The sequence below is a fragment of the Bos grunniens genome, chromosome 3 (genome assembly GCF_055505025.1).
Source record: "Bos grunniens cultivar Pamir isolate PY7600 chromosome 3, Bosgru_T2T1.0, whole genome shotgun sequence".
NCBI lineage: Eukaryota > Metazoa > Chordata > Mammalia > Artiodactyla > Bovidae > Bos > Bos grunniens.
In genome coordinates this window covers 95,646,151-95,659,655 of record NC_141167.1, presented here as the reverse complement: position 1 = coordinate 95,659,655, position 13,505 = coordinate 95,646,151, and the positions used below count along the sequence as shown (strand labels likewise).

The 13,505-nt window shown below is 36.3% G+C and overlaps 1 protein-coding gene across 5 annotated transcripts in view; it reads right to left on the bottom strand.

Moving 5' to 3' along the window:
* Window positions 1–13,505, bottom strand: part of MAN1A2 (mannosidase alpha class 1A member 2) — a 150,494-nt gene that overhangs the window by 54,680 nt on the left and 82,309 nt on the right. For all 5 annotated transcript variants that reach the window (XR_015160800.1, XM_086392093.1, XM_086392095.1 and 2 more), the window contains 2 exons: window positions 10,846–10,940; window positions 3,930–4,053 (listed from right to left, as the gene is read on the bottom strand). Coding sequence is in view for 4 of the 5 variants with exons in the window: in XM_086392093.1 (XP_086248219.1) it covers window positions 3,930–4,053; window positions 10,846–10,940 (219 nt within the window). In the remaining variant the exon portion in view is untranslated. The remainder of the gene's footprint in view (window positions 1–3,929; window positions 4,054–10,845; window positions 10,941–13,505) is intronic.

Sequence of the window (13,505 nt, the reverse complement as noted above, 5' to 3'; positions counted from 1 at the left end):
CATCAGGCAACTGAAACCAGCAATGCAGCACTAGAGAATCACTGTCATTCATTACTCTTCTGTCACTAAAGTATACAAGTACAAATACAGCTTGTCAGTGAGATCCTTAACTGAATTGTTTTTCCAGGTTCTCAACACATCATATTTAGTGGGGTCCAAACAAGAGTCTACATCAGTCTGTAGTCTGTTCCCACGGCTGCTAATGAGGATTTGGTTTTGTACCTCAAGATGTATCACTTACTTTAAAGAACTTTTCTATGAGCTTTTATTTTTGAAAGCTACAGCCACCAATATCCTCTCCTCAGCTACGCAAACCGCGCTCTGACCTTGATTGCTTATGCCAACCTTTCTTCCTATTCTGTGACATGATATATTAAGTATCTCAATTTTGTTAAAAACAAGTTAATAGTTTCATTTCTCCTTTTGTTGTTTTCAGGTGATCTCTATGCGTGAGGTTAGGATTTCTCCACTTAAGAAATATCATATGCTAGATTATCTCTGTTTTACAAACTTATCTTTTTAAAAAGTCTCTTTATGTTTTTCCTTATTTTCACAATGATTATCTTTTGGCCTTTATTTCATGCCAATGATTCAGTTTTCAACTATGTACAGGTTACTTGTTATTTTTCATTTATTTTACAGAAATATGTAAGGTCTCAATTTGATTTTTTAGCTCTACTATCTTACTGTATTATTTTTGGTTTTGTAAAATCTCAAGCTGAGCTCTTTGTCTCTTACATGCGCTCTACCACCCTGCTCTTGTTTCCCGCAGTATGTCTGCATAATTGCCATGCTTTCTCTTTCATCTCGTTCATGTTTAACTGGGTCAGCTCTGACCTGAACTTCGGATTGATACAGTGGAGCTGAACAGTCCTCAAATTCCTTCCTGTTGTGTGTATGTGGTGGGGGGTGGGGGTGGGGCAGGGGGAGGCGCATCTCCCCTCCAGGATACACTAAGATTTGGAATACTAGTGTACTAGCTCATTTCCTGAGGCCTAAGTGCTCATGGAGGATGGAGGGTGAGAACACATTTGGAGCTGTGGGCAGTTGTATACTATGGCACTGGTCTCCCTTGTAAGATTAACAGAGAATATCAGGAATTTATTGACTTTCTCTGCCCAGTAAGGATTCAGGATAGGGCAAGAGACAGACTTAAGATATCACAGCAGAAATCTTCTATTTTTTATGGCTATCACGTTTATGACATAAGGTTTCAGCCTTTCCTTCTTTCATTGTTACTGATTAATTTTTGCTGGTCTTTATTATTTGTCTTGTTATTGCTAATTTAATCAAGAAAGGGAAAATTCTGTGATTTGGCTCCCTTTTGCTATCTTTCAGAAGAATCTGAAAATTCTTTTGACTGATAAAATATTTCATACACAGAAAGGACTATATAGAGAGATTCTAGTCATATTCAATTTAAGAAATACAACACAACATAATGTTTGCTATTCTGTTTACCATTACACATTCACATATCACTGACTTTTTCTGAGATGTGGTCACAGTCTTAAATTTTACATTCATTATTACCTTGATTCTATTAAAATCACTTTTGAATCCCTAAACAATATTCTCTTCAGCTCTGCTTCTTTTGAATTTTTTAAGAATTGTATTATATATACTCTTTTGATTAATGAATGTGACCATAATTAATTTATTTTCACTGCTGTATTGAATCTTATCATATAAACTGCTAATACAAACAATGATTTTATATGTATGATATAAATGTACATACCAAAGACTGGAATTATTGGGCCATAGAGTATATGTATTTTCAGCTTTACTAGATTTTGTATTTTAAATTTAAGTCTTTAATGCTCCTAGAATCATTATCATCTACAAAGGTACCACTGTCACACTTCCACATATATGTCGGGCTGTTTAAGGGCTATTTATTCTTTTTATCCGGAGAAGGTGATGGCACCCAACTCCAGTACTCTTGCCTGGAGAATCCCATGGGCGGAGGAGCCTGGTAGGCTGCAGTCCATGGGGTCACTAAGAGTTGGACACAACTGAGCGACTTCACTTTCACTTTTCACTTTCCTGCGTTGGAGAAGGAAATGGCAACCCACTCCAGTGTTCTTGCCTGGAGAATCCCAGGGACGGGGGAGCCTGGTAGGCTGCTGTCTATGGGGTCTCACAGAGTCAGACACGACTAAAGTGACTTAGCAGCAGTAGCCTTCTGTTTATCAGTTTTACTTGTCTCAATGCACCAACACTAATATTGGTAGTGTTGATAACTGAGTAATACAAACCCATCCATCATGTTTTTCTTCAGAAGTATTTTGAATGTTTCTCTCCTGTTTAAATTCTAGAAATGTCTAATCAAGTTTCATTTAAAAAAAAAAAAAAAACACCGAGTAACTGACTGGCATTGAATTGAGGCTACAGATAAATCTGGAGGTAACTGAAATTTGCATGTTTTCCTATATATGAATATAATACATCTCTCCATTTACTTAGGGCCAGCTCAATGTCATTTCGGAGAAGGCAATGGCAACCCACTCCAGTACTCTTGCCTGGAGAATCCCATGGACGGAGGAGCCCGGTAGGCTATAGTCCATGGGATCGCTAAGAGTCGGACACGACTAAGCAACTTCACTTTCACTTTTCAGTTTCCTGCATTGGAGAAGGCAATGGCAACCCACTCCAGTGTTCCTGCCTGGAGAATCCCAGGGACGGGGGAGCCTGGTGGGCTGCCACCTATGGGGTCGCAAAGAGTCGGCCACAACTGAAGCGACTTAGCAGCAATAGCAGCAGCAATGTCATTTAGTAGTTTTGAACTTTGCTTATCTGTTGTTAGATTTACTTGTGGAAAACTTATACTTTTGTTCCTACCACATAAGATATGTTTTTATAAGTGATACATTTTCGCCTGCTACAGCTGGTATAGAGAAATACTACTGATTTTTAATAGGTATATTGATCTTTTGGCTTCCCAGGTGGCGCTAGTGATAAAGAAACCGCCTGCCAATGAAAGTGATATAAGAAAGTGAAGTGAAAGGTGCTCAGTCATGTCTGACTCTGCGACTTCATGGGCTATACAGTCCATGGAATTCTCCAGGCCAGAATACTGGGGAGGATAGCCTTTCCCTTCTCTAGGGGATCTTCCCAACTCAACCCAGGGATCAAACCCAGCTTTCTCACATTTCAGGCGGATTCTTTACCAGCTAAGCCACAAGGGAAGCCCAAGAATACTGGAGTGGGTAGCCTATCCCTTCACCAGGGGATCTTCCCAACCCAGGAATTGAACCAGGGTCCCCTGCATTGAAGGTGGATTCTTTACCAACTGAGCTATTAGGGGGAGATATACAATCCCATGGAGGAGGAAACAGCAACCCATTCCACTGTTCTTGCCTGGAGAATCCCATGGACACAGGAACCTGGCGGGCTACAATCCATGGAGTCGCAAAGAGTAGGACACGACTAAAGCGACTGAGCACAGCACATCATGTTGATCTTTTATTCAAAATATAAATTAAGCTCTTGTTTAATAATTTAAATGTGAAAGTGAAAGTCTTAGTTGCTCAGTCGTGTCCAACTCTTGCAACCTTATGGGTTGTAACCCGCAAGGTTCCTCTGATTATCTTAATATTTTAGGTAATCATTTAATCTGTGAGTAATTACTGTTTTCTTTCTCCTTTTCAATCTTTACCTTTTTGTTCACTCTGTCTTATTTTACCATACTGACTAGGAACTTCAGCACAATGCTAAATAGAGACTATAATGTAATTTCTTGAAAACTTACTAGTGATTATATCTTCTTAGATAACAGAAAATATATCAAATCTGTTCTAAATATAAGATACATTTCTTTAATATAATTTTTTAAAAGGCAAATATTTTCTAAGCATTAATCAAATCTTTGGGATAAAACCTAAAGGATTCTCTTATAACAAAGAAAAGAAAGCAAGAATACTAACCTTTTTGTAGTAAATTGGGTTTCCTGTCAAGTAGCTGAGGTGGACAAACTCCATATGTAGTGTGCCAAATTCAGCAAGAATGCTGCTTCCTGCAGATGCCCAGCCCCAGTTTCGTCCTACTCCACTGAATGAATGAAAAGGTAAAAGGAAACAGAATCGGGGAAAGACCAAAACATTTTTCAAAGAGTATATAACTTTTAAATAACTCTCTCAGCAATTATCGCAAACACAATAGATTATTGTACCTAAAATCTTACTATTTTAAAATTATTTTGAATAGAATATTCACATGTCCTAAAAATCAAAACAATATAAAAAGTATATGTTAAGTATTTCACCCCACTCTCATCTCTCTTCCCCTTACAGGCCCCAAATACAATCATTCATTAGCTTCTTATGTGTTAGCATAGAAATTTCTATGCATAAGTAAGCAATCCAAATACATATTCTTCTTTTCCCTTCTTTCTTAAAATACAGCAAAGTATACTTACTGCTCTGTATGTTAGATTTTAACTATTAAGATGTAGGCTTTCCAAAGTTTATAAACAAATTTCTTATATTTTTTACTTACAAATGCATAGAATTCCAAGACATTAACGATTTTCAATTGAAATGTCTCATCCACACAAAAATGTGTGAGAGCATTCTAAGTTGTTTCAAACCTTGAAAGTACAACTCACATTTATTGTGCTGGGACCACTGATGTCACAGGACAGTATCATGACAAAGCACTGTCTTGCCTCCACTGCTGACAGTGTATGAAAACTACTACATTATACAAAAAGACTTTAATCAATCCTCTATTAGTGGTCCTCGGGCACATTTCTAGGATTTTTCTATTATGAAAACTTTTATAGTGAATAATCTTGTGTGTACTTCATTTGTGCAGATATATTTCTAGGATATCTTCTTTTTTTTTTCCAGGGTGCCTTATTAATTTTTTACTGGAAGCCAAACTATATAAATGAAAAGTACAGACTCTTTGGATGCTATCCTCTTTCCCAGAAGGTTAATCTTCCTCTGAAACATAGACTGAGTTACAGGCAGATAACCTTGGCTCTGAGCTTTGTTAAGGGTTAAAACTATTCTAGTTTTACCTGTACTTCCAGGAAGTGGCCCTATGGGATGTCAGCTGAAAGCCTGGGGTGTTTACCAAGGGCCCTTCACCATGGCAGCTTCAAATACTAACTCTGTTTCCTCAGTACCATGTAGTTGCCAGTACCATACAGTTGTTAAACTTTCTTATTTATACCTACTTGTATACTGGCAATTCATTATGCTATGTTGTATTTATCTGTGTGGAGAAAACATTGAAATAGGTATCAGGATACCACTACCTTAAAGTTCTTTAATTTTTTGGTGCTATTTTTGCACTGTTTTTGAAATTATGAAAGGCAAATACCACTAACAGATTTTTCTGAAGCCAGACATGAGAATCAAAGAAGAAATATGGATACAGTAACTACGTAGGACAGTCATTCATTTCACAAATATAAAGTACCTATTCTTATCTGGGAGATATAACAGTGAACTCAGAGGGTAAAACGTCTGTCTGCAATGCGGGAGACCTGGGTTCAGTCCCTGGGTTGGGAAGATCCCCTGGAGAAGGAAATGGCAACCCACTCCAGTATTCTTGCCTGGAAAATCCCATGGATGTAGGAGCCTGGTAGGCTACAGATCATGGAGTCGCAAAGAGTCGGACACGACTAAGCGACTTCTCTCTTCTCTAACATCTAACATTCCTGTTCCCATAATAAATGATAATTGTTATGAAGAAAATTAAACATAAAATACTGAGTTGAATAGAATACTGAGTACTAGCGATAGAGGAAGAGTTTAAAGACTTTATGTATAATGTTCAAAAAGTTTCTAAAATGACACAATTTAAACTGAGAACTGAATGATGAGAAGGAGCCAGTGATGAACAGATCTGGAAGAAGAGAATTCTCAGTAGAGGAAATAGCAGTTGGAATGGCCCTGAGGAAAAAACTTGGTTAGTGTGGCTAGATTGGAAATCAACCCTAAATATTCAATGCAAAGTCTGTTGCTGAAACTGACTTTGCTGAATATTTTGGTCACCTAATGCAAAGAGCCAACTCACTGGAAAAGACCCTGATTCTGGGACATATTTACGGCCAAAGGAGAAGTGGGTGGCAGAGGTTGAAATAGTTAGATAGCATCACCAATTCAATGGACATGAATTTAAGCAAATTCCAGAAGATAATAGAGGACAGAGGAGCCTGGCATGCTACACTGTATGAGGTCGCGAAGACCTGGCTGAACAACAATAACAGTGTAGTTTGGCTGGAGCTCAGGAAGGAGAAATGATGATATAGGATGAGGCTAGAGAGCTGGGTATAATCTAGACCGTGTAGAAATTCTGTTGGCTATGGTGAAATTTTAAATTTAAGTATGAAGGAACATCATATACAATTTTAATGAATTAACATAATATTTAAAGGATAGAGCATACCATTTAGAAACATTACCTAGGCATCAGCAAGGTGAATGGATTATAGCACAGTCAAGTATAAATACCAAATCTCATTTCCATGTAAAAACTTTCTATCTCAAAGTTTTATTCATAGTGCATATAAGCACTATCAAAACACTAAGTTCTAAAAAAAATTTTTTCATATTTTTACATACAACCTCACAGGGCCCTCCACCTTGGCAGCCTTAGACATTAACCTGTCTTCCCAATACCAGTTCAGTTCAGTTCAGTCACTCAGTCGTGTCCGACTCTTCGCGACCCCAGGAATCGCAGCATGCCAGGCCTCCCTGTCCGTCACCAACTCCCAGAGTTCACTCAAACTCATGTCAATCGAGTTGGTGATGCCATCCAGCCATCTCATCCTCTGTCGTCCCCTTCTCCTCCTGCCCCCAATCCCTCCCAGCATCAGAGTCTTTTCCAATGAGTCAACTCTTCACATAAGGTGGCCACAGTATTGGAGTTTCAGCCTCAGCATCAGTCCTTCCAATGAACACCCAGGACTGATCTCCTTTAGGATGGACTGGGTGGATTTCCTTGCAGTCCAAGGGACTCTCAAGAGTCTTCTCCAACACCACAGCTCAAAACATCAATTCTTCGGCACTCAGCTTTCTTCACAGTCCAACTCTCACATCCATACATGACCACAGGAAAAACCATAGCCTTGACTAGATGGACCTTTGTGGGCAAAGCAATGTCTCTGCTTTTGAATATGCTATCTAGGTTGGTCATAACTTTCCTTCCAAGGAGTAAGCGTCTTTTAATTTCATGGCTGCAGTCACCATCTGCAGTGATTTTGAAGCCCCCAAAAATAAAGTCTGACACTGTTTTCACTGTTTCCCCATCTATTTCCCATGAAGTGATGGGACCAGATGCCATGATCTTAGTTTTCTGAATGTTGAGCTTTAAGCCAACTTTTCCAATACCAAGTAGCTGTTAAATTTTCTCCTTTGCCCTTCAGCCTCCAAATGCTGTTTTCTAGTTTCTTTATATTTTTGTCCCGTGCATGTGCTGGCACAGAATCAGCCAACAACAGGAGGAAAATCTGTAGATAAATTTTGGGGCTTTTCCTCTGCAATTCCTTCCTGATTTGAGATACTCATCCCTTGCATCTCAGCCCTTTTGGCAGTTCCAAGACCTGACCACAGTCTTCTTTGCTCTACATGAGCACTGTTTTAGGGTTGGCCTCAATCACACTCAATTTAGAATATACCCGTAGGGGAAAAGCCAGCTTTCTACAGCTGGCTTCAAGTAGGCCCTTTGGGTTCTCCCTTAGGTGTTGCTCTCCAATCCCTTCAAATCATTCTGTTGGGCTTTTATGATTACTTTTGATGGGAGAGTTAACCTGATATAAGTTACCTCAGGGCTGGAACTGGAAGTCTAGATTCATTAGAAAGTCATGGTTATTCCCACTAGAACTCTAAAACCATTCTCTAGGGTCGTTTCTACTTTTAGGAGGAAGTGAAAAATATAAATCTTTCTCTCATAGAAAGATGGACACTTTTGGTTTCAGCTCTTTTAGAACTAGTTGATTTTAATTTAAACTCTGTATCACCTAGAATAATATTAAATTAGGTCAGTCAAATGACAAATACAGAATAAATATGAGCTTTTTTAGAGATAAGAATCTTAAAATTACCACTAAAATGTATGCAGAAAAGAGTAATACATGATTTGGTAGAGAAGTTGAAGTACATGCCGAAGATAAGGATATAACCTTAATACTAATGTAGCACATAGGCTCCTACTCCTGCCATTAATGAACTGAAAGACCTTGAGCAAGGTATTTTCCTTCTCTGAGACTCAGTTTCCTCATACATAACATAAGAATTTATGATAACTAGTTCACATGACTGTTAGGAAAATTAAAGACATTTAAGATTGTGAAAACACAATCTTAAACCTCACAAAGAGTCTAGTAAGAATAGTATCTCATGAATTTTTGAATAATTTTATTCTAAGTTATTTTAACAGTTTATCTAGAGAAAAAAACTTCCTCAATCTGATAAAGGCAACTGATAAAAAAAAAAGCTACAGCCAACATCATATTGATAATTTAAAAAAAACAATACTATATAAACATTTTACAGAAATCCAGGAGACTATAAAACACAGGTGAAGATAATCTTTTTAACCATGATTGAAAACCTCAAAGTTAAAAAGACATATTTGAATATATAAAAAATCAAAACTTAAGGATGAAAAATTATTATAAAAACAACAAACAAGTAGTAGAACAGGGGTAAAAGTAATTCTATAATCTGTAAGGCTCTTTTATAAGCTAACTAGAAAAACACAACTCAATCAACACTTAGGAATAGACAATTCACAAAAAACAATCTAGATGTCCAATAAATTTATGAAAAGGTGCTTGAATTCACTAAGCAGAAAATACAAATGAAAATAACAATAGTAACATTTCATAGCCATTATTCTCTTGAAAATTAAACAGAACATATAGACATTTTGGTATTCTCATATACTGTTGGTGGAAATATGATGAATTACAGCCTTTTGGAAAATACGTGGGGAGTAACTACTAAACTGAAAAATACATATAGCCTTTGATCCAGCAATTGCACACTTGGGAAATCTATCCTACAAAAAAAAAGATATATGCCCTTTGATATAGCAATCATATTCTTCAGAATCACTTTCAGAAAAACTTCCTCTCTCTACAAGGACATATATGGTGGTGGTTTAGTCACTAAGTCGTGTTCAACTCTTGCGACCCCATGGACTGTAGCCTGCCAGGCTCCTCCGTCCATGGCATTCTCCGGGCAAGAATACCGGAGTGGGTTGCCATCTCCTTCTCCAGGGGATCTTCCTGAACCAGGGATCAAACCTGGTCTCCTGCATTGCAAGCAGATTCTTTATTGAGTGAGCTACAAGGGACGGACATATATAACAGGATGCTACTGTAACGTTTATGGTAGCAAAATAATGGAAATAAACTAATACCACTGATATGGAATAATTAAATAAATCATGGTATAACCTATGTATTTACAGTATATCCTATCTTCTACTCTGTGGTTATCACAAAGTTTGATTTAAAGCTCTGTGGCATGACCAGGAAGAGTATTTCCGTGAGATTTTGCTGTGTGAGAAAAATAAGAAGTAGAAAGAAAATAAAAATAAGAAAGAAAAACAAGTATCCAAACAAATCATATAAAATTTTAAAAGCTCCACCAGTATGTATGTATGTGTGTGCTTCTGTGTGCTAATCATATTGTAAGAGATAAATAATGCTAGATTATTAACATAGGTTGGATTTCAGACATCTAGACTGGAATAAAGTCTACGTGAGAGATATGTATAACTCAATCAAAACACAAAACCAAAAACCTTTATTTATCTATGCTCTATAAACTCAAGTAAAATAAATATTTTGTATGAATATATACAAAGATATAGTATGAAAATTAAGCTTATGTTCAAGACATGGTCTTTGAAAACTCTACTACTTTTTTGTCTCAATCTAAATTTGAAGTTTTGCAATGCTGGATTTTTGGTTATTTTTTATCTAGATAATAATAATATCCTGCATATTTCTTCATCTCAGAGTTAAACTGTAAGTTAATTAAAATTCTAATCATATAAGAAAGTTACATGACTGACACTGCTACTGAGGGAAACACCAGAAAATCTGGAATGAAACTATGAACAAAAGAGAACAGGTATGTTCTTAACACCTTAGGCCATATCCTTTTGTGGAGGCTGGTATGGAACTCTAGCTAGCTTTTTCCTCACAAAGAGTTAGTTTACATTATATATAGTGTATGACAGCAAAGAACAGTAAAGTTAGATTTCATGTTCAGCATAAAATAATGATTTCTTAATGAAAATCAAAACTTAATCAAGTTCTCCATTAAAAAGAAATGACTACAATAGATTCATTTTCCCAAATAAACCTGTCAGAGAATCATGCTTCACTTTGAACCTCTATAATTTGGATATCATAAAAAGGACCCTACAGTCAATATCATGAGTTATGTCTTCTCTTATCATTAGTAAGACATTCAGCAACAGGAAGCCCTGATTTTAAGGTATGTTGTGTTCTATTCTGACTTAGAAAAAAAACAAGTAGTGTACAAAAAAGGAAGAGAGGGAAAGCACTTTGAATCCATTCCAGCACTAAGTAGACATAAATAAGCAATCTTAAAGAAACAACTATACTGTTAACAATAAAGGTGTGGGAGAGAAATCTAGACTTACAGAAACAAGCAGTAGAAATGAAATATAGTTTTACTGTTTCAAAGCAAAGAATGTATTTTAAAAATCAGGCAATGCTTTAAAGAAATATGCTTCTGTATACATGCAGAGAAAAACAGTTTTAAGTCTTAAAAAGTATGGTGAAGGTTCAAAAAATCAGTTAATCTAATATATTCAGAACAAGAATAACCATATAAAAATAGAATTTACCTTTTCAGATTCACCATTGCCCAAGGAATTCCCGTAGGTGTGTTAAAGGCAGGAAGGAGTTTCTCAGCCAACTGGACTGCTTTAATCTTGAATATCTGGGACAAACACACAAACATTCATAAATTATGAAATTACTGCTGTCAATAAAATTTCCTGATCTCTTCTACGATGCATACCACAACATAATGGATATATGAAAGTACAGAGGGAAAAATGGCATCTCTTGGTACCGTGGAGTATACAGCAATCAGAGAAATTGTTGTAAAGTGGATGGATAGTGAAGAAAAAGCTGAAAGTGAAATGGCTTGAAACTACAATTAATTGAAAGGGAAGGACTGGTTTTGGTGTTAATATCTGTATTTTCAGCTGGCAAAAAATCTGAGAGAAAACACTAGGCTATGAAATTCACCCATGGTATCAAGCTCAGAACAAATATTAAGAGAAAGAGATGCCACTGAATTTCATAAATGCCCTTGAATTACTATAATCATGTTTCTATCTTACACGTTATATCTTGACATTCTCCATCAAGGTTCACTCATAATTATTAAATGAAAAGAAAATATTTATGTTCACATTCCAAGCTTATTTTATGAGTTATATGCTTCAACTCTTGGTCCCAATTACTGCTTTTTTTTGGTATACAAAACAATAAGCTGCCTAAATATCAGTGGTTCTCAAACTTTTAAAATCAAGGTACTATTACCAAGACATTTATAGTATAATTTCTAATATTCTTAACATGTATTTCATTTTAGAGGCTACTGACTTAGAGACTCAAAACACCCTGCTAAGAAAAGTGGCATATTCTTCTACATGCCTCAAGGCTACCCTCTCAAAATCATCCGATACTCAAGGCTCCATCTTTTCACTGTGGTCAAGTACTGTTGATAAAATATTATTGGATTTTTCAAATAAGTAAGTAGTTGAAAGCATGGCCTAGATCAAAGTTCTAAGTTGAGATGATATTAAACAAAGCACACCTACATTACTGGGGGTATAAACTAGAGAGGAGTACGTGCAAGTATACAAAGCAATATGACATTAATATATTTTGCAAAGTTTCTTAAATAACAGGAAATTTTTAGCAGAGTTTCAAATTAGATATTCTTATACATCTACAATTAACCACTTCCTTGAATACCTACATAAATACTACTAACAGTTATATGTTAGTAAAGAGAAATTGAGGGTTTCCCTTGTGGCTCAGACGGTGAAGAAACTGCCTGCAATGAGAGACATCCTGGTTGGATTCGTGGGTTGGGAAGATCCCCTGGAGAAGGGAATGGCTACCCACTCCAATATTTTGCTGGAGAATTCCAGAGAAATCTGGCGGGCTATAGTCCATGGGGTCGCAGAGTCGGACATGACTGAGGGACTAACATGCACAGAGAGACATTACATTATTAGTGAAGAGCACTGCTTCTTTATCTCACACTTTAGCAGCAGGGCAAAGGGACCAAGTTCTTAACTAAGAACTAACACTAATGACATGTGTTTGCTGATCATATCTTTTACATGTAAAACTAATATTCCAAACAGTAAAATAACTTACAAACATAAGCTTTTTTCTAAATAGAAAGCATTCTTATTTTACTTCAAGAAGTAATTAGTGACATATTTTCTAATTTTCAACTACCTATGTCAGTTAACTTACATAGTACCAATAATAATAATACACAACTCAATGAAAGCACCATCCCAATGTCATTGAGGAAAAAAAATTCCTTACCTAGAAGGCTTAATTTATTCAGGAAAATACAAAATCTTTAATGATAAATATACCACAGCCTTACAGTTCCTAGTCTCAGAAACACTTTGGCAGACAACAGCAACAGCTAATTTAAAACAAATTAGCTAGTATGCAATGCAGGAGAATAATACAAATCTAAAACATATCAAAGTAAAAGGTAAATCTCTTTTCTAGTCCTAACCCTTGACCACACAATTCCTTCTATAATGCAAATGGCTATTAATTTCTTAAGTATCTAGTAATATTTTGTGCTATAATCAGTTCCAAGGTATACATGACTCCTAGCATGTCACATCAATCCTCATTTTCCATTTCTCAGAATGGAAATTCTATTACAGTTTACACACACACAGTCTTCTGCCTCTGTTTCTCTCTCAAAAACAGAATATCATATACTCTACTCTTAACGTGCTTCTTTCACTTATTGTATATCGGGGATCTTTCCATATCATTCCACCTCTTTCTCTTTATTGGCTGCAAAATTTATCCTTGGATAGATAGTACTGCAGTTTACTTAATCAGTCTTCTATTCATAGACATGTTTCCAAAACTATGTACCTCTGTAAGATAAATTATAAGAGTGGAATTACTGAAGCTATGGATACATTCATTTGTAATTTTGATAATTAGTGCCAACCTGTTCACATCTTTCACATATTTACATTTCTATCAGAATTTATGACCAGCTGTTTTTCTGTATTTTTGTTAACATAAGAGTTGTCAAACTTTTGATTGCTGCTAACCTGAGAGTTGAAAAAGACTACTTCACTGTCAATTTTATTTTCATTTCTTTTAATATGATGTGGTAATATTCAGTTCAGTTCAGTTCAGTTCAGTTGCTCAGTCGTGTCCAACTCTTTGCGACCCCAGGAATCGCAGCACGCCAGGCCTCCCTGTCCATCACCAA